At 42.4% G+C, this 20,913-nt stretch overlaps 1 protein-coding gene across 8 annotated transcripts in view; it reads left to right on the top strand.

Moving 5' to 3' along the window:
- Positions 1 to 20,913, top strand: part of RASAL2 (RAS protein activator like 2) — a 566,253-nt gene that overhangs the window by 92,062 nt on the left and 453,278 nt on the right. For 5 of the 8 annotated variants that reach the window (XM_072998190.2, XM_072998183.2, XM_072998182.2 and 2 more), the window contains exon 2: positions 4,956 to 5,469. The exons of 2 other annotated variants lie outside the window; for them this stretch is intronic. In XM_072998190.2, the coding sequence (XP_072854291.1) occupies positions 5,040 to 5,469 (430 nt within the window). In that variant the 5' untranslated portion in view covers positions 4,956 to 5,039. Of the gene's footprint in view, positions 1 to 3,534; positions 5,470 to 20,913 lie in introns of those variants that run through there. One more of the 8 variants, XM_072998181.2, reaches the window with a different exon arrangement.

The raw sequence follows: 20,913 nt of genomic DNA, 5'->3' as shown, positions 1-20,913 counted from the left end.
TTAAGGTCTGCACTGTCTCAGCCAGTTTTAGGAGGGAGGGGTGGAGAAACTGCACTCCATGGTGGATGGTACCTTTGACCTTTTCTAATTATTTTATTAGAAATATGTGGTAGAAATATGTTTGCGCCAGCAGCCCCATTATTCTCCCCTTTTTATTTATTTTTGTCAGGTGTCGCCTGACTTGACCTCACCTTTGTTTAGGAATTTTCTCCCATGCAGTGAGCGCCAAGTTCCTTTTACTAGGGGTACTTGGGTTACCATTTGTGCTGTGCATTGTATTAGACAGCCAGTGAATATAAATAAGAAATGTTAAAATTGAAGACTGGTTGGGGCCAGAGTGCAGCTCCAGGCTTTTTGGGAGGAAACGAACCAGATGGGACCACAAATCCAGAACAAGGCAGGGGGAGGACCATGGACAACTGCTCTCTCCTTTGCTACAAGCTATGTGTCATAAACCTTATGGGGGATGCTTGACCCTTCAGGTTTTTCTTTATGGATGTTGGAAGACAATCACTATTGTGGATGAGGGTTTCTGTGGTTAGTTACAGTCACAGGAGGGAGCAGGGTACAGAGGGACGAGCAGAGGCCCAGAGGGAGGAGTGGTCCCTAGCCTGCTGGAGCAGAATCAGGGTTGGGCGGTTTTGGAAACATATGTTAGCATTTAAAATGGAAGTGACCCTATGAACTAGTAGATGGAAGTTATTTCCACCCCTTTTTTGTTTTCCTTCTTGATAATAAAACCCAGGAAACATCATACACACAATTTCTAGGAAAGACGATTGTACATAAGGAAGGAGGGGAAGTGTCATTTTTCTTAAAGGCTGAAGGGAAATAAGTAACAAGAAAAGGTGTCAGGCTGCTATCCACAAGTGACACCTGCAGTGTCCTTAGAGAGGCCCCAGGTCCTTAAGAGAGTGTGAGGTCTTCACCGCCTAAGCTGGGGAATAGTGTCTCAGAGGTTTGGTCCACTGGTCCTGACTCTGCTGGGTGCTGGTTCCTTCTTCGCTGGATCTTGATTCAAAGTGGCCCGAGTCCTTCGCTGGTTCACTTGTCCTCAGGAGTTTGGGTTGGCTTTTACATGGAAAACATGGATCCAAGGCTTATTTCCTCGACCTTCACCGTGGTAGGGGCGCTGAGAAAGGCTTGCTTTGGTGCTGGCCCCTTGGATTCTAGGCAGGAGGGGTGGAGTTCTCGAACCGAGGACCCAGTCTCTTGAGTGTATTCCGTCAAGTCGATCACTGCGTGTGATAAAGTGTTCAAAGCCTGGGAGGAGGAAAAAAAGACAGACCCTCCAAGAGCCCCCTAAAGCAAAGAGGATGTTCCTCTGGGGATTCCTTTAAATGGGAAGACACAAATGGACATCCATATATGAGTTCAAAGGAAGACAGGTTAAAGTGAGAGGAAAGGGTGAGCAATTTGGGAGAGGGAGGAAGAACGGAGGTCAATAGAAGAGGGAGAGTCTGGACACATCTTGTTGGGAAATGGGAATATCCCAGGGCCAAGCGCCCCAGGTGGGACTCAAAGGAAGTCTGGGTACAGAATGAATGGTCACTGGGAGTTTTGCACAAGACACCCTGTCCTAAGAAGGTCCATAGAGCAGTGCGGGAGAACTAGAAATGAGGGTTGGACTTGAGGGGTTAAAGGTAAGAAGTGGAGGTGTAGGTTATAAATATAGAGAACAGGTTTAGAAAACAGGTATAGGGAATCATCTCCAGAGGGGAGTCAAGACTCTCCAGAAAGGGACATGAGAGGTTGTAGGGAGCGGAGAGGTGTGGATTGAACAGGGCAAGGAGATGGGGAAGGATTGAGCAGGAAAGCTGGTTCCCTTAAAGAAGATGTGATGAGGTCTGGAGGATGAAAGGTTGGGTAGATGTGGGCCACATGCTGACCAGCAACTGTGCAAGGCTGTCCTGAACTGAGAACATACAGAGGCTTGAGACTCCCCCCCCCCTTTTGGCATATGCCTGTCTCTGAACCAAGTTTTAAAAAGATAGAGAGATATGGAACTTCCTTTCATATCCGATTTAGGGCCAAATAGTTTCATATGTTAAAGGTAATGCTAATTATGCCCTCTCTTGGCCATCTGAGAAGGTCTTGCTGTAGATGGTAACTGGGCCATGTGTCTCTGCAGAGTTTTACTAGTTTGCACTTCTTACATCTATCCCTGGGGTTAACTAAATTCATGAAATTATCTCGGGTGTAGTGGAGGAGTGCCTTTGACACCACTGCCCCTCTGACACAGAGGTAAAATTAGCAGCTGGCTCTTTTTACACTGTCCAAATTAACCTAACCTTTAAAATAAAAAAGGGCCTGGTCTTCAGTGGGTTTCCTGGCATGGCCCATGTCCTAGTGACCCCAGGATCAATCACATGTCAGGGGCGGCCTTATTCCCCACCCCTGCTATTCTTCCGGCTCAGGATACCCTGCCTAACTTGCACAGACCCCGCTTGTTGGATCCTTCTGTTGGGTACGCTGCCCCAAACCTCACACACTCTTGGACTGTCTTTCTCTCACTCACCCTCTCTCTTCAGCTGCACAGGTTTTTTGGACCCTCTCATCTGGGTTCCCCCCCCCGCTCCTCACTCACGCACTTTCTTCGGGGTTCCACACTATGTTCCCCCAGTCACTTTCACACGCACGGGTCAGTCTGGCCAATCTCCTCTTGGAGGGATGAAAATGCGGGCTTCCCCTCTCACTGGACCCACAAGTTCCGATCCTCACTCACTTGCCCGTAATGGAGCCTCTCTTTCAGATTCCGGGGAATTTACCAATTACTTCACTTGCAAGTGCTTGCCTATACTTACCAATTCCTTTCCCCTAATTTGGTCACCATTGCACAGGATCCCTGATGATGAAGTCTCTCTTGGCCGTTCGTTCATGGCTTCTCAGGAGTCTGCTGGAAGCTAGCTCAGTTTGCCCTCCTGACAAAAAGCGGTCGGTGCACACTGAGGGTCACTAGAGCGAGCCCCCAGTTTCTCCCTGGAGCCAGTCGGAAAGGATTCCCCAAAATAGGCAGGGTTGATTAAATTGGGAGGTACCCCTAGGAGCCTGAGAAAGGGTAAGTCCTTCACAGCCCCATGTTGAGCACCATATGTTGAGTCTAATATGTATTAGAAATATGTTTGCACCAGCAGCTCCATCAAGACTCCTAATATATCCTCCTATTTTTCATGCTGCCTTTTCATCCATCCCAGAAAGATCAGGACTATGCACCAGAAAGACCACTGTTTACTATTGTTAATGACCCATGACAATGGGTGGAGAAGGACTGAAGAAGTGGGATGTTCACTCACCACCAGTTCTTTGTCCATCTAACAAGCCTATTCAGACCAGGGGGAAGTGAAACCAGTGTGGAGAATATATCAGGAGGTGATATATTTATATATCTCCTACCAACTCTCAGACTGAAGAAGCTGCTTGGATGAGTAGTAAAATGTTTCAGCCTAATAAGAAAGAAGTCCAGTTGTGATGACTCAGCTTCCAAATAAACTCATGACTGAGAATCTTCACAGACATTTTCTTAGAGTAACATGTGAGTGCAGGAGATTGGTTTTATATATTAGCAGGATCTATCTGTTTTGTTCACTGACTTTAAAAAAAAGAAAAAATAAGAAAAATAAAGGTGTAATCTAGAGTCTTGCCAGAACAGAAACTGTGGTTTTGCTTGAAAATAATTTTTCACAGTTTTCAGTTCAGTGGCACTGTCATGCTGCTGATAAAAGAGCAGTGGCACAAGAATCCATGACTGGTTTGTCTGGTTTTCTTAGCCTGCCAAACAAGATAATTGTTTCAAGTAACCAAAAGACATTTTGATTGCTACTGCAGCAATATTTGCCAAGGGTCTGTCAGCGTTTCCACTTTAAACCTCATATTTTCTGGGGTTTGGGAGCACATTGTTTCAATCTAGTCTGAAGCTTGGCTTGTGTCTTTTAGCAGATATGTTTTCTTTAGCAAATTTAATAGTCAGCTGTTCCCAAACTTGTTGAAGTGGCCATTTTTCTTTTACACAGCTAGATAGGAATATTGCTTTCCAGTCTACTGACTCCAATTAGACTTATGAAAACAAACCCCCAGCTCACTTTAAAAATATGCACATTTCCATGTTTCGTTTGCCACAAGTTCTTGCCTCAAAATGATGTATTTCTTTGCTTTGGTCAGTGATCAACTGAACACCACCTACTCTCTCTCTTCCTTACTATTCCTATGTACATATTTTGTGCCTTTGCACTATTATTCCTTTCTTTACTGCTTCTTTTGCTTTGCTGGACTCTGTTTATATGCCTCTCTAGAAGAACTGCTGCATTGGGTTGTGATGGATTTAGATTCACTTGTTTTTTTGATTTGAAAAGTAGTTCCATGGTGATAAAATATACTTTGAATTGTTAGTAATAGAAGCATCTTTAGCCAGTATTGCTGCAAAGCCCTCTCTTGACTGCATCCTATTTTTATATTTAAGATTCTTATGGTTTTCACATTAGTTCTACTTGAGGTTGCTGTGTGGAAGCTAAAGGGACTTTCCTGTTCTATTTTTAATTCAACTGCAAAATAAGAAGCAGAAATGCAGTTTTCTAAGAACTTATTTTGTGGGATTTTATTGTTATTCCCCTTGCTTTTTCGTCACTTCTGAAAGTGTGGTATACAGATATGAAACTCAGGAACTGAAATTTGACTTCACAAGGTGCCTCTTAATTTCAAGATAGTCTGGAGATACGTTGATGCTGACTCTGCTTCAGAGGTGAACAGATTTAATTGAAGACAGTGTGCAAATGAATCTGAATGATGCCTGTTCAATAACAAGCCATCAACAAAGACATCTGCTGTCATTGCACAGAGGATGATCTTAACCAGTAGGAGTTTATGCAGCAAAGCAAGTGGAAGCTAAATTACCTAAAAGTGAGAAGTGGAAAATGAATATGTTTAAAAAGCATTTTAGTCCTTTTCCTGCTCTCTTTCAGAGATCTGTGTCAGAGCAGGATGATGATTCTGCAAGAAGAGCTAGCTTGAAGGATTATCACTGGTATCATCAAAAAAGGAAAAATATGTATGAAGAAGTAAGTTCAGATCCTGGGAAACTGCTTAGAAATTACCAATGGCAAACTCATTCCAGACTTCACTGGATGGTGACCAAGAGAGCAGATGGACCCAAGGGTTATGAACAGTCTTTAAGGATGCACACTTTAATTGCTGACAATCACCAGGAAGACCCAGAAATGAAAGGTGCCATGCCAGCAACTCGGCCATGTCGGGTTCCTTTTTATAGGTCTCTTTCAGAGCCTGCACCACATTGGAGAGAGAGGAGCCGAAAGCCATTTCTGCAATCAGAGGTTGATGAGCAGGACAGCTACTTCATCCGTGGCTTCTTCTCTACAATCTCCAGCAGTTTTTCTAAGGTGCTGCATCGGAAAGGGGAACAGAGTACAACAGTGACAAACAAGATCATGGAGAGTGATCAGATGGATTTCAGAGCAGGTATCATAATTCTGGTCTTCTTTATTCTGCACTTCCGTTGTTTATTTTGATTATCAATATTGGACGAAGACTCTAGTTTGTGTTTTCTGATGCCTTATTGATGTGTCTTCTGACTTTCCCCCCCAAATATATTATTTTCATAGTCCAGTATTTACAGCCATGTTTGCTCATTGTAATAATAGGCATTGATTAACTGAAATTATATTTCTTAATGGGCCAACTGGTTGCATAAAAAAACAAAGCATGCTGTTAAATCCTAAATTCTTAACCGATGTTAAGGGGGCTTGAAGTACCATATAAATTTGGTTCTTTAGGTGAAGGATTCTTACCTGGGTTTTGTTCTTGTTGTTTTGTTTTTTGGCTGTTGCAAAAAAGTGATTGGGCTTTATCTTTAAACAGTGTTTATTAAACCTTAAAGCATTTAGGAGCTCATGTTGCCTCTTAATTTTGTGGACCATAGTGCGTTGCTATTCTTACTACATGAAATGACTTTAGTTGAAAGATTTCTGTAGCTTTTCAGGAAACCTATATGCACAGATAAGGGAAAGCCTTATGCAGTTAGGGATTCCTTTAAACTTTGTACTCCATCACTTGCACTACTAAAGTGGCAGGATAGCTTTCACTTTCATGTTTTAAAGTAGAAAGGGGATTGCCTCTGTAACACGAAATGCAAGTATCAAGGAAATAAACTCTTCAAAACATCATTGAGCTCTCAAGTATCACCTAAAAAGCATCAGAAGCAGCTAGTTGTTCCTTGATGATAGCTGGCTTCTCATTTGTTTGTAAAGGATAGTAGATGAGCTGCTTATCAGCTCATGTGTATCAAAATTTGTTCTATTTTTATTTTATTCTGAAGTCATGCTGGATCAGGAGCTCATGGGTTTAGAACTACTTCTTACAATGGCTGGATTAGATTTTCCTGATTCTTGGTTTCATACGTTTTCCATGCATCCTGCTTGATGCTGCTTTATATATCAATTAGGCTGTTGATGTAATTGGTTGTATGCTTACTCTATATACCTAAAAACTCAATCCATTGCTGAGGACATGCCAGCTGTCCGAACAATAGTGTGTCAAAAGAGACCAGATGCCAAGTGTTTTTAATGACATGATAACATTTAAAGCATGCTTCTGGGAAGCAAAGTTAGCACAAGGGAAAATAAAGCTGTCTTTAAAAATTGCACCCTAGGCTGTGAAACTGATATCAGTGGCTGTGTAATCAACTGATGAAACTAATGGATGTACAACAGAAAAGTTGTAAAGGCTTGGCCAGTTACAGCTGAGATCAGAAAAGTTCCTAAAACCAGATTCGTCTCCACTGATCAGCTATAAAAATTTCTATCAAAAGAGTGATGTATGTGTGTGTTATTCTTTGGATTTTATTTGTCATTCAGATTTCCATGGGTAAGCTAATTTGTCCCAAATTACTGATTTTAAGAGCGAAAGAAGTTTTTAAACTCTCTCTTTAAAAGCTTCTCTGAATCCTTCTGATTATCACACTAAATGTTTCGAAACATCTGGAAACCACTGAGTCCATTTCTGGATTGAGCTTCTAAAAACACCACCACACCAACAACCCTCTGATCAAGGTTCCCTCTGAGGTGCTCACAGGCACACAGAGCTCCATCGATGCCAAACAGTGGCAGCTGGGGGCAATGCCTGTTTACTTCTGGGTTTTGGATGCCATGCAGTGGAGATGACAATTAGAGGGAACATTGCCTCTGATTATTATGAGCAAGTTATGCTGACATGGGTATTTAAAAACTCATAATCACTATTTAGTGTACTTTTATAGTGGGTAAAACTATACTTACTAGTAACAAAACAAACAATTAGAACTGGATACTTACATTTCATTTAAAAGTGTACATGAATTCATATTTCTTTTCTGTTTTGTTTTCAAATAAATAAAATAAAGGTTCACTACAATAAGCTTTGTAAATATTCAAAAACATTCTGACTACTGAATATAATGGTTGCATTTATTTTATTACTTATGAATTAATAAACAATATAGAACAAGGGGGGGACCTCATTCATATATTGGCTGATTTTAAAGTAATATAGACTTTAGATCTTTAGACTTTAGATCATTGTGGCTATCTGGTTTCACTTTATTGCTGTAACAGCCTTGTTATCTTGGTGTTCTATTTACAGTTTTTTGTAAAGCCAATACACTATTTTTGTAGCAATCTGGCAACTGAGATCTTAGCTTGTATGTATTTTCAGTATGGAATTTTTAAAGAATGGATTCCTGGCCTGCCTGTACATTTACATTGTTTTAGATTTAGTATGTTCATAGCAAAAAGAGATAATAATACCAAAATTAACTTGTAGCAATTATTATTTCCAGCTATTTCTAAAGAAAGGTACCATTAAGAGAGACCGAAAGATTTGTACCTACTCCATGTTCCAGAGTTCATTGTTGTTAAATGCTGCTGTGTACATTGTTACATTACATCTGCTTTCAGCTTCTGACATTCTCTGCTCAGCTTTGCACACCTTATTTTACTTTATAAATAGTACAGAAGCGTAGGTATTTAATGCCTTTTCAAACCTTTCTCAATAATTGAAAAAGGTTTTACTAAGACATTTCAATAAAGAAATGAGAACCTCTGCTTGCAGACAGACAGCAAACAGGCAGTCAGCCTTGTCTTTTGTCAGATGATGTTCCATATCTTGGGAACAGTGACAGAAGGCCCTTTCATGTGTCCTCACCAAATGCGTCTTTGAGAGAAATATAATGGATATTTATTTATGTGGAACTGAGAGAAATATAATGGGATAACCTTTATTCATTTATTTATTTTCAGGCTGTCTTTCTGGGCAAACTTCACCAAAGCTTTGCAACCACAGAATCAAAGCAACTGTTATTTAAATTTCCTAATTTAAGTAGGTAGCTTGCTGTGAAAAATTTGCACAGCACTTTGCAAGCAAAATTGCTCTGACAGATGCTGTAGTTAATACAGCTACTGTAGATGTAACTATGACTCCTGCTTGTCCTGTGTTGCCGCACAAGTTTTAGTTTTTGCAGCTTGATGATGTGGACAGGATCCTTGAACCTGTGAAGGCTACCACTTGTCTGCTAGACCCTTGCCCATCCTGACTTATAAAAGCTGCCAGAAAGGGACTGGCCAAGTGGGTCCAAGGGGTAATGAATGCTTCCTTGTAGCAAGATAGGATCCCAGCTTGCTTGAAGGAGGAAATAGTAAGACCATTATTGAAAGAAAAAAACACTCCTTGGACCCCACAGTACTGGATAATTACCGGCCAGGTTTAATATCCCATTCTTGGGCAGGTTGCTGGAGCAGGTTTTGGCTTCTCAGCTCCAGGGATTCCTGGATGAGAGAGATTGTCTAGATCAATTTCAGTCTGGCTTCCTGCCTGGTTATGGGACAGAAACTGCTTTGGTCACCTTGCTGGATGACCTACGTCAGGAGTTGAACATGGGGAATGTGTCCCTGTTGGTTCTGCAGGGCCTCTCAGCAGCTTTCAATACTATCGACCATGGTAACCTTCTGGGCCATCTCTCTGGGATGGGACTTGGAGGTACTGTTTTACAGTGGCTCTGTTTTTTCCTGGAGGGGAGAACCCAGTGAGTGGTGCTAGGGGACTCTTGTTCAACACCCTGGCCTTTGGCCTGTGCTGTTCCTCAGGGATCTGTTTTGCCCTCTATGCTATTTAATATCTATATCAAACTACTGGGAGAGATTGTCTGGAGTTTTGAGATTTGGTGTCACCAGTACGCTGATGACACCCAACTATATCTCTCTTTTCCATCTAAATCCAAGGAAACTATCTCGGTTCTAAATCAGTGTTTGGTGTCGTTAATGGACTGGACACAAACTTAATCCAGACAAGACAGATGTGCACCTGGTCACTCGAAAACCAGATCAAGGAATAGGGTTGCAGCCTGGGCTGGACGGGGTTACACTCCCTCTGAAAACACATGCAGCTTGAGGGTGCTCCTGGTGTCATCTCTTAGCCTGGATGCACAATTCTTAACCTTTACTTTACAATATATTTTGTTGCCATGGACCACCAAGACTTAAGATTTAAAACTCTAAAGTGCATCAAATATTTATTTAAAATTCTCACGAAGGAAAGAAGGGAGAAACAAATTAATATGTTAATGTACACACTCCTATTATGTTTAATTGTCATGATTCCATACAAATTAAGAAGAGGAGGAGGGGGGGAAGGACTTGCATGCTTCAGTGACGCATATATGACCCCTCCACGGGCACAGGGCATTTTGAGGTAGAGGGCCTTGCATGCTTCAGTGTGGTTGAGAGCTATCATGGTGTTGCTACTTGATGAGTCTGCCAAACCAGACAGGTCTCAGCTGAGAAGCCAGACCAACTGTGTCCACCAATCATCAATTATGATGAGAGGAAACTAAGAGAAATCCAGATTGGTCATCACTTGGATCTACAAGGACTGTGTCAGATGCTATAGCCCCTGGACATCTGGTGACAAATGGGCTGCAGGGCTCAGCAGACCCTGTTGAGGAACCAGGGCGGGCTGCTGCAAAGCTACTGGAATAACATAAATGCAAAACTTGGATTCCCACTGAAAATCAAGAAATTATGAAATGTTACTACGAGGAAATCCAACAACTCGTGGTTTTCAAAAAAAAAAAATGATAGAAATTTAGAAAAGGAAATACCCAAATAGTGACACAACTGAACAATGATTAATGGAACAGAGAAGGTTTATCATCCTGAGTAAAGTATTTTTAGAACTGCGGTTGCAAGAAAAAAAATAGCAAAAGAAAAATCAACACAGAACAATGACCATAGTAGGAAAGACAAATGGAAGGTAGAGGTAGATGGAATAGTGGAAAAAAATGTATCAATAGCGGAACAACTTATGTAATAACTCAGAAATTGTGAGTTGACAGAATGACAGATACCACTGAGGGAAAAATATTAATCCATATTAGCCAAAACACAAAGACAAAGTTCCCCAATTTGCACCAATTACAAATTAAACCAGTAAAAGATCTACTGACAGATGCAAATGTAGTAATCAGAACAATCCCAGCCAAAACACTAAAGGAAATAAATCAGTTCATGTATAGCACAGCTACCATAATGACTATGAAACTTACTTGCAAGCTGCAAAAAGATGAGAAAACTCCTGGCATTCCAAAATTGAAAATTTAGCTGGAAAGAAAAATAAACAAATTATGTGCAGACATTAGCAATCTAAAACACTTGAAATATTCAAAAATTAAATACGGAACTATCCAAAATATATGACCTAGAAAGGAAAACAGTATTTGAAATTATGGAAAAATTAAAACAATGGGTAACAGCTAGAACAAAAAAAAAAATGAAAAGAGATGATGGGTGCTTGAACAATATTGTATAGAGAAAACATGCAATTTTGAAATATCCAACAATTATTCTAGAAATCACTAGGAGAAAATTGAGAGCAAAAGAAATTAGGCCCATGTAAAGATGATGCTCTAAAATTTTGGAAAGAAATGTGGGAAAGCCATCATAATACCTCATGGATTAAAGACATTTGTAAAGAAACTCAAGAAAAACATATGGACAATATTGTAATAACTGAAATGACGAAGAGGCAAGTAAGGGCTATGAAAAACTAGAGTGCACCTGGTCAGGATGAGCTGCACAAATTTTGATTAAAGCATTTAACAAGTCTCCATCAATGTATAGCAGCGGAATTTAATCACTTACTCCAAAATTTTACAACTGAAGATTGGATGACAACAGTCTGCGCATTTCTGATAATAAAAGATAATCAAAAGGGCAATGAATCCAGTAATTATCAGCCAATTACATGGCTTCCAACAATGTTCAAGCTCCTCACAAGAGTACTGGCAAGATCAATATATAATTATTTAACTGAAAACACCCTATACCCAATTGAACAGAAAGGGAACTTTTAAAAGTCAAGACGCACAAAAGATCAGCTGCTTGTTGATAAAATGATACGAAGGAATGCAAAAAGATGAAAAACAAACCTTAACATGGCCTGGATAGACTATAAAAAGGCATTTGACTCATTGCCACACAGCTGGATTAACACCTGCCTTAAAAATGGGATTACTAAAAATATTCAGAAGTTCCTCAAAAAAAGCATGGAAAAATGAAAATGGTCTTAATGGCTGTGACGGTTGCCCCACGTCACTCCTGTCACTCACAGTCTGGTTCTAATTTGCATGAGCCTAGGAGAGGAGTGGAGGGGCGGAGTCAGGAGATAGAAAAAGGCATTTGGCAAAGCAAAGGCATAGAGAAAGAAGCAGAGATAGACAGTCAAGGAGATAGTGAGAAATAATAATAATAATAATAATAATAATAATAATAATAATAATAATAATAATAATAATAATAATAATAATAATAATAATAATAATAATAATAATAATAATAATAATAGAGATAAGCTGGTTAAGATAAATAGAGCAGGTGGTGAAGGTGGCAGGATATATGATAGTTGAATGAGTTGATTATAGACATTGAATAAATAACATATGTGATTCTGATTAAAGTTAATACAAATCAATAAATAAGTTCTGTTTGGCAGCAACCTGACAAATGTCTGACTAAAGTTCATTTTTTATTGTGGATAAAGGAAATTCACTGGTGGCAGTGAGAAAAGGGGGAATGTCTCAGTTGTTATCTGCCGGTGAGAAGACATAACGTGAACCATTTGTTTGGGGAAACAAACAGGGGTTACGTGGTCTGTGGTGAATAAATTGGGGAAGTTAGCATCAATAGCAGGGCTTGAAAAATTTTAGAATGTCTCACCAATCAGTCAAAAATTTCACCATTCAGCATGACTGGACTATAGCCTTGCAATTTATGTTTAAACTTAAATTTGAGTGTAAACTAGGCACTTTCTACATAACAGTGCGTACAAACCCAAAATAAATATATTCTCAGACTTGGGTTGCTTTATTACCTGCATGCCTGTGGGGTCATGAAGCTTGTATTTTGAATGCCTTTCTTTTGAAAGTCTCCAGCAAAAATAAAACAGAAAGCAAAAGTGCCTGGCCTATTAAGGAGCCAGGTTGTTTGGTTGAAATTGGGAGCAGGGACTCTCCATATTCTCCAGCATGGGACTACTGGACATTCTCCTGCAGAGCTAAATATCTATGTGCCGCTCAAACTCTCTTCTTGTGAGAATTGGGCTGTTTTTCCTTTTGCAATGGGAAGGGGGAGGGGAGGACTGCAGGATCAGAGAGAGAGAGAGAGAGACAGGCTGATGGTAAGGAGGCAAGGAGGGAGAGAAGGAGGGAAGGAGCTGTTGCTCATCAAGCAGCATTTTTTCACTCGTCACCGACGAGTGGATGAGTGGATTTTTCAAGCCCTGATCAATAGGAATATTTCAAAGGGACTCTTTGTCACCACTGCTGTTTAACATTTCTCTAATCCCCATGACAATAATTTTAAATAAGATTGGATTGGGCTACCATATTCCAGAACAAGCAAGAAAAATCAGTAATCATGGATGACAAGGTTAAGAACCCAAGGTTAAGAACCAGTGCCCTGGATTATAGAGAAAGCCAGAGAGTTCCAGAAAAACATCTACTTCTACTTCATTGACTATGCAAAAGCATGGCAGAAAGTGAGGACTTAAAGAAGCTCTTAATGAGGGTGAAAGAGGAGAACGCAAAAAATGCTCTGAAGCTCAACAACAACAACAAAAATAAGATCCTGGCCACTGGTCCCATCACCTCCTGGCAAACGGAAGGGGAAGCTATGGAGGCAGTGACAGATTTTACTTTCTTGAGCTGCATGATCACTGCAGAGGGTGACAACAGCCACAAAATTCAAAGATGCCTGCTTCTTGGAAGCAAAGCAATGATAAACCCAGACAGCACCTTAAAAAGCCACCCTCTCCCTGCCTTAATTCAGTTTCTCTTTCATTTTCAGTTTTGAGTCAGTCTGTCTGTCTGTCTGTCTGTCTGTCTTTCTCTCTCTCTCTCTCTCTCTCTCACACACACACACACACACACACGCACGCACACACACACTCCATTTCCTCCCTCCCTCCATTTTCTCCAATTACATACATTTAAATAAGCCTGATGAAGTCCTTGGTCTCTTGCACCTTTCTTTCTTTCTTCCCTCCTTTCCTTCCTTGCTCCTTTCCTGCCTTCTGCTTGCTCACATTCACTTCCGGAGGAAGCAGTCATTCAGAAGCCCCGGATTGATTGATTGGCTGGGCTAATCCCCAGCTGCAAACTATTAGGGAAGCTTATCTCCCCGATCTCTTTGAACAAACGGAGCATTTGGGAGTCCGCTGCTTCAGCGAAGGAAGTAACAGGATGAGGTAGTTTACAATTTGAGCTTGGCTGCAGAGGGTGGGGGGGAGGGGGATACCAGCTTGCTCATTGCCCCCAGGATTTTCACTTTTACCCCATTTGGGGTAATTTACCCTGGTTTCCCGACCCATGGACTAGAGCTTCCCTATGTATGCAGCGGTGGTAAGATTCCCTTAGTCCGTGCTACAAGTCCAGTAAGCTTTCCAGATATTGCTCCTGCCTTGTCTGTGCTAATTCTAATGCATTTCGATGAATCCATGTCATGAAATGTTATAAACTTGTTTAAGCTGTTAAATGCTTCTTCAGCTATATCAACAAGGAAATGAACAATATGTTTTTTCTTTTTAAAAATATATTTATGAACATCCATAGTATGACAATGCAAGTTAGAATTGTAGTACAATACTATCACATTTCTAACAGTCTGTCAGCCATTATCTTTCTTTATATTTGTGACAAACCCAGACCTACTGGGATCTATCACACAGTTACTAAGCTGCCACCAACCATTCCCTATAATAAGTCACACAGACCAGGGATGGATTTTTAAACAATAAAAGAATAAGGTTTATTTTAAATACAAACAGGGTAAATAAAACAATCAGGTGAATAAAATAAAGTAACGTGGCTTATTCTCACACACACAAGCATACAGTTTGGTTCACCTAGAACCTTTAACTTAAAGCACAGACCCTGAACCCATCAGTTCTGGCTAACCCACAGACACCTGAACTTATCAGGTTGGTACTCTGACACACAGTAGTACCCTGTCAGACACCCAGACTCCCACAACAGCTTCTTCTTCCCCAGCTGCTGCTTCGTCCCAACCCAGTGTCTCACAGTCTGTCTCAGCATCTCTCTCTCACCACACAGGCATCACATATTTATACAGTACAGCCCCTCCTCCTGATGTCCCGCCTTCCACTCCCCATAGGATGGAACTTTCCCTCCAAACCCATGACAGACAGGTAACATCAGTGCTGTTATGTAACACCTCCCCTCTTTATAAGTTGTTTTGTAGGGGGAAAGCTAACGTGCTTTTCACCAAAAAACAACCTGGGTAAAATACACAACAACAGTTATACATACCATATTATACTTACTCATACTTACACTCTAAGTTAAACCATAGCAATTATGCATTTAAACCTTTACCATATACATTACATCAATTTACCTTTATTCATACAAACCAATTTCAAAACCAGTTACATTTTACTTTTTGTCATCATTATATACACATAGTCCATGTTCTTTCGCCGTCTTCATTCTTCAGGTCTTCTTGATAAGGCGTCAGCAACACAGTTCACTGACCCTCTGACCACCTTCACTTCAAAGTCATAGTCCTGTAAGTTCAAAGCCCACCTCATAAGTTTGCTATTGTGGGTTTTCATTGTCTTTAACCATTGCAATGGTGAATGGTCAGTACACAGAATAAAATGTCTTCCCCAGATGTAAGGCTTGGCCTTCTGGATCGCGTAGACTATGGCCAAACACTCCTTCTCCACGGTTGCCAAATGTCTCTCACCTTTTTGAAGTTTCCTACTCAGGTAGGACACTGGATGCTGGTCACCATTCTCATCCTCTTGGCACAGAACTGCTCCTACCCCGCTGTTAGACGCATCGGTGTAGATGATAAACTCCCGGTCGAAGTCTGGAGCACGCAGGACAGGATAGTTGATTAACGCCTCCTTCAACCTCTGGAACGCCGCCTCACAGTCGCTGGTCCACGGGATGCGGTCATCAGCCTTCTTCTTCGTCAGATCGGTCAGCGGAGCCGCAATCTCGCTAAACCTCGGGATGAACTTTCTGTAGTAGCCCACCAACCCAAGAAATGATTTGACTTTTTTCTTGGTGTTGGGTCTGGGCCAATCACGAACAGCTTCTATTTTGGCCTCCAGGGGTTTTATCACTCCTCCCCCTACCTTGTGACCCAAGTATTTTCTTTCTGGGATACCCAGCTGCAGTTTGCTCTCTCTGCAGAGCCTAGGCCAAAGCACTTCCTCCCCTGGGTTAAAGCGCCTCTCCCTGCCTTCCTGGTCATCCCAAGCTTTCTTTCTGACCTTTTGAGCTGGCAGGGTCTCTGCTGATAGCTCTAGGTTTCTCCTTAGGTCATTCATCAAGGTGTCTATGTAAGTCACAACGTCTTGTGGGTCACCCTGGGCGATCTGCCCCCAACCCTGCTCGATCAAATCAAGGGGCCCCTTCACCCCTTTCCCAAATAAAAGTTCAAATGGACTGAACCCGGTACTGGCTTGTGGCACTGATCGATAAGCAACCAAAAGGGATTGCAGCTTCTGGTCCCAATTGTTTGGATTCTCTGCCAAGAAAGCCCTAATCATGCGCATTAGAGTCCCATTGAACTTCTCAGTTACCCCATCACTTTCAGGATGATAGGCAGTGGCTTCCCTGAGCTTAATTCCACAGATTTGCCATAAGCGTTTCATGAGCTTTGACGTGAACGATGTGCCCAAATCTGTGATTATCTCTGAGGCAAATCCCATCCTGGACATGTACCCCACCAAAGCATCGGCCACTGTGTTAGTTTCGATGTTTGTCAAGGGTATGGCTTCAGGATACCTTGTGGCATGGTCCACAATTGTTAGTATGAACCTATTCCCCCTCTTTGTGGCCTTGGGCAAAGGTCCCACAATATCCACCCCTATGCATTTGAACGGAGTGTCAATCACAGGCAAAGGGCACAACTTTGCTTTGGTCCTGTCGCGGTTATTCCCCTGCCTTTGACACACATCACATTGTTTACAGAACTCCCTGATCTGCTTCCCTATGTCAGGCCAGTAGAAATTCTGTGTGATTCTCTGCTGTGTTTTGTTCACTCCTAAGTGTGCAGCAAACATGTCAGAGTGCCCCCTTTGTAAGATCATGGGGCGATACTTTTCAGGTACCACCAGTTGACTTCTGATCCCATCTCCCCCTTTTGAGATGTTCCTCAGGGTTTCTCTATATAAAATCCCCTTTTTCTCCAGAAATCTCACTGGGGTTTCAGGTGTTAGCTGGGCGTCAGTCACCTGTTCAAAACACTTTTGGAGAGTGGCGTCTGCCTTTTGCTCCTGTCCAAATCTGCTGTCTGTGGTTAAGGTTTCCACCACAGCTTCTGAACTTCCCCCACCTGCTTCCGTCTCTGGCTCATCATTACCCCCCTGAACTGTCCCTGTGGTGGCTTGTGAGCGTGTAATCACTAGCACCCGTTTCACATGTTCAGCCAGGTCATTTCCCACGAGCACGGCTGCTGGCAGAGTCGATGAAATCGCTATCCGCCAATCTCCCCTCCAGCCTTGAAAGTTGACAGGTACCTCTGCTACTGGCAGAGAGATTATCTGCCCCTCAATCCCTGCCACCTTCATGCTCTCATTTGGGATTATAAACTCCCTAGGGATGATATCTGGATGGCACAGGGTTACCTGGGAACAAGTGTCCCGCAGCCCCCTATACTGACGGTCAAGTATTCCTACGTCCACCCCTGCTGTCTCAAACAACTGAGAATCTGTTTTTACCAGCAAGCAGCGCTTTACCTCCCCAAGAGGACCATTTTCCTCAGCCTGATCAGCAGAGGTAGCTGTTCCAGACTGAGTAGTCATGGCAACAGGCTCCCTCTGTGACAATGAGCTTTGCTCTTTCTGGACACAGAACACAGCTTTTGGCTTGGTCCCACTAGAATTCTGAGGCACCATTCCTTTTAGCTGCTTTAATTTCTCACACTCTGAGATTAGATGACCCTTTCCCTGACAGAAATAGCATTTTCTGGTATATTTTGATTCTCTCTCATCTTGTTTTGGTTTTCCCTCCAAAATCTGAGGTCTTGGTTTCATATCTGAGGGCTTCCCTTCACCATGGGCCCCTCCCCCTTGCTGCAATTTCTTCCCTTTTATTCTCAAATCCAGCTCCTTTCGCTTAGCCTCAAACTCAGCCCTGATCTGTAAAATTTCTTCCTCAGCCCTAGCTTTTATCTCTTTTACTTTTTCTTCAGTCTCATCTCTGATTTCTTTTAATTTAATGTCTTTTTGCTGATTATATTTTTCAAGATCTTGCTCACTTTGTCTGACCTGAGCCTCATACTTTTCTCTTTCCGCAATTTCTTCAACTGATAAGTTGTTATTTTTCTTATTTAGGAATGTTAATTTTAATTGTGCCATTCTAACTCTGTGTTCCAGTTCCATCTCTTCTATCCTCATGGCCATTCCCCTTTTCTTGGCATCTGCCTCTGCATGACTGATTTCAGCTCTTTCTCTGGCCTCCCTATCCAATTGTCTCATTCTAAATTCATGCTGTTGGGCTAGGAGCATTTTTCTGAGTTCTAAGGTCTGTTCTCCCGTGCTGTCACCCTGCACTGAGCCAAATTCATCCTCAGAGCCTTGGTCAATCTGGGGGTCTTTCACTTCACTCATGTCTGCTACTTGGCTTCGAGTCAAGGGCATACCCCCCCTCAGAACAGGCTGCTTTAAAAAGTCAAGCCTCAAAATAAAACGACCACTTTTTTTTTCTTTTCTTCTTGCCTCAGAACCAGCTCTCCCTAGAGATTGCTGCTGTTCTTCAGCACTTAAATTGCAACAGTATCGAGTCAGAGCCTACCCCCCTCTGCTGGGCCTCTCAGCTGGCAAGCTAGCTCGCTGTTGCTACGCAGTTTTGCCTCAGCGTTTTCCCGCCAAAACTAGGCTGCCTCAGAGCACCTTAATCTAAGTCTCCCCAGTTGGCACGTTCTTCTACTAGCGCACCTCCCCGTGAGGTACACCTAGAAGATTACCTACGCGCCTCAGACTGTCCCTGACTAGATCCCCCTTGCTCTGGGCACACTTGCCAAGGCTTTGCTGGACCGCTGGACAACTGGACCAGTCGTATCCCACACGCTGGACACCAATCAATGTGACAAACCCAGACCTACTGGGATCTATCACACAGTTACTAAGCTGCCACCAACCATTCCCTATAATAAGTCACACAGACCAGGGATGGATTTTTAAACAATAAAAGAATAAGGTTTATTTTAAATACAAACAGGGTAAATAAAACAATCAGGTGAATAAAATAAAGTAACGTGGCTTATTCTCACACACACAAGCATACAGTTTGGTTCACCTAGAACCTTTAACTTAAAGCACAGACCCTGAACCCATCAGTTCTGGCTAACCCACAGACACCTGAACTTATCAGGTTGGTACTCTGACACACAGTAGTACCCTGTCAGACACCCAGACTCCCACAACAGCTTCTTCTTCCCCAGCTGCTGCTTCGTCCCAACCCAGTGTCTCACAGTCTGTCTCAGCATCTCTCTCTCACCACACAGGCATCACATATTTATACAGTACAGCCCCTCCTCCTGATGTCCCGCCTTCCACTCCCCATAGGATGGAACTTTCCCTCCAAACCCATGACAGACAGGTAACATCAGTGCTGTTATGTAACAATATTATCTTTCTTTATACAACCACTAGTACATATTTTAGCATATTCAATTCCTTTTTTAAATTTTATTTTTAAATTTCCAAAACAAAAAAAAAAATACACGAATACAAAATATTTACTATCGCACATCCCCAGTGTCCCCTGTTTGTTTTCCCACTCACACAGGTTCACCTTTGGACACGACTTGTTCTTTTCACCCTTTTACACTGCCACTAGAGGATATTACCCTCACTGTACCAAATATGCATCTCAGACTATTGCTGCCAAATATAACAAGGTTTATTTATGGTTTGGTAGGTAAATCACAGAAGTAAAATCATTGATGGTCTTTTATTATTTATTCAATAAATGTGGATTTGATTACATATACGCTTGCTTGTATTCATTCACTTTAATCAAGGTCTCAATATATTCTGACTGTCTATGTACTTGATTACTTTTAACTCTTTTATATTCTCTAACAGACCAACTTTCCAATCTCTTGTCTAAACACTTCACAATCTTCTCCCTTGTCACGACCCAGTTTCCTGTGAGGGAAAACGTGGTCAGTCGAATAGAGAGTAATTGGAAATTTGAGTACACCTATGCAGCTGGGTGAGTCCTGGTGACCTCAGCCAGGGTGTGCAACAAACTTCTTCTTACAAGTCTGCCCTAAAAGGATACTTACTGACGCTTGAGAAAGCTCAGCAGGAAGTTACACATGTGCGTTGTAGTCCTAAGATCTACCTGTTTCAATTAGGTAGGAGTTAATAGCTTAATGTGGCCTTGCTTCCCCCTCAGGGTATAGCTAAGACAGCTTCACTGTTCAAGAGACCAAAAGATTTTACAATTGATCTTTTTATTGAAAAAATATAGAGTTACAGAATAAAGTCCCCTGGCCCTCATCTGCCCACCCGGTTATGATGGCCAGCACCAGGGTAGGCTGGAGGGACGGGGGGGGGAGTAGCCATTGTCTATAAATCCAACTTGGAGGTTACTAGGCACTCCTCGGTGGTAAGGCTGGGTCTAAAGGCACTCGATGTGTCTATAGGGGCCAGGGATGGAATTGGGATTTTGCTGGGCTACCGTGCCCCCTACAGCACAGCCACTTCCCTTCTGGAGCTGGCCGACTTTGTCTCCGCGGCACTGTTGGGATCCCCAAGGCTTCTGGTCTTGGGTGATTTCAACGTGCATGTGGAGGCAGAGGTTACTGGGCCAGCTTTTGAGTTCCTGGAAACCATGGTTTCCTTGAGCATGTCCCAGCACGTCAATGGCCCCACCCACATGGGTGGTCACATGCTAGATCTGTTTTTTTCCTTCAATTGGGGCGAGAGTGGTCTGATGGTGATGGACCTTGTTTCAGTCCCCTTGTCATGGTCAGATCACCACCTGATAAAATGTAACCTCACAGTGGCTCTCCCCCCCTACAGGGAGCAGGGGCCTATTCCCATGGTCCGCCCTCGAAGACTACTGGATCCAATTGGTTTCCAGGATGCCATGAGAGGGATTACGGCTGACTTGGCTAGCGCTCCTGTTGATGCTCTGGTTGACAGCTGGTCCACCGCTGCCACCAGGGCCATAGACATGATCGCTCCCAAATGCCCTCTCCGACGCAGAACTCACCCGCCGCCTTGGTTTAACCAGGAGCTCCGGGCGATGAAGCGTATAAGGAGAAGGCTAGAGCGTAGATGGAGGAAGAACCCGACGGATTATAATTGGATAGCTGTTAAGGTCGCAACTAA

Source organism: Pogona vitticeps, chromosome 4 (assembly GCF_051106095.1).
Source record: "Pogona vitticeps strain Pit_001003342236 chromosome 4, PviZW2.1, whole genome shotgun sequence".
Classification (NCBI taxonomy): domain Eukaryota; kingdom Metazoa; phylum Chordata; class Lepidosauria; order Squamata; family Agamidae; genus Pogona; species Pogona vitticeps.
This window is presented reverse-complemented; position numbering and strand designations above follow the sequence as displayed.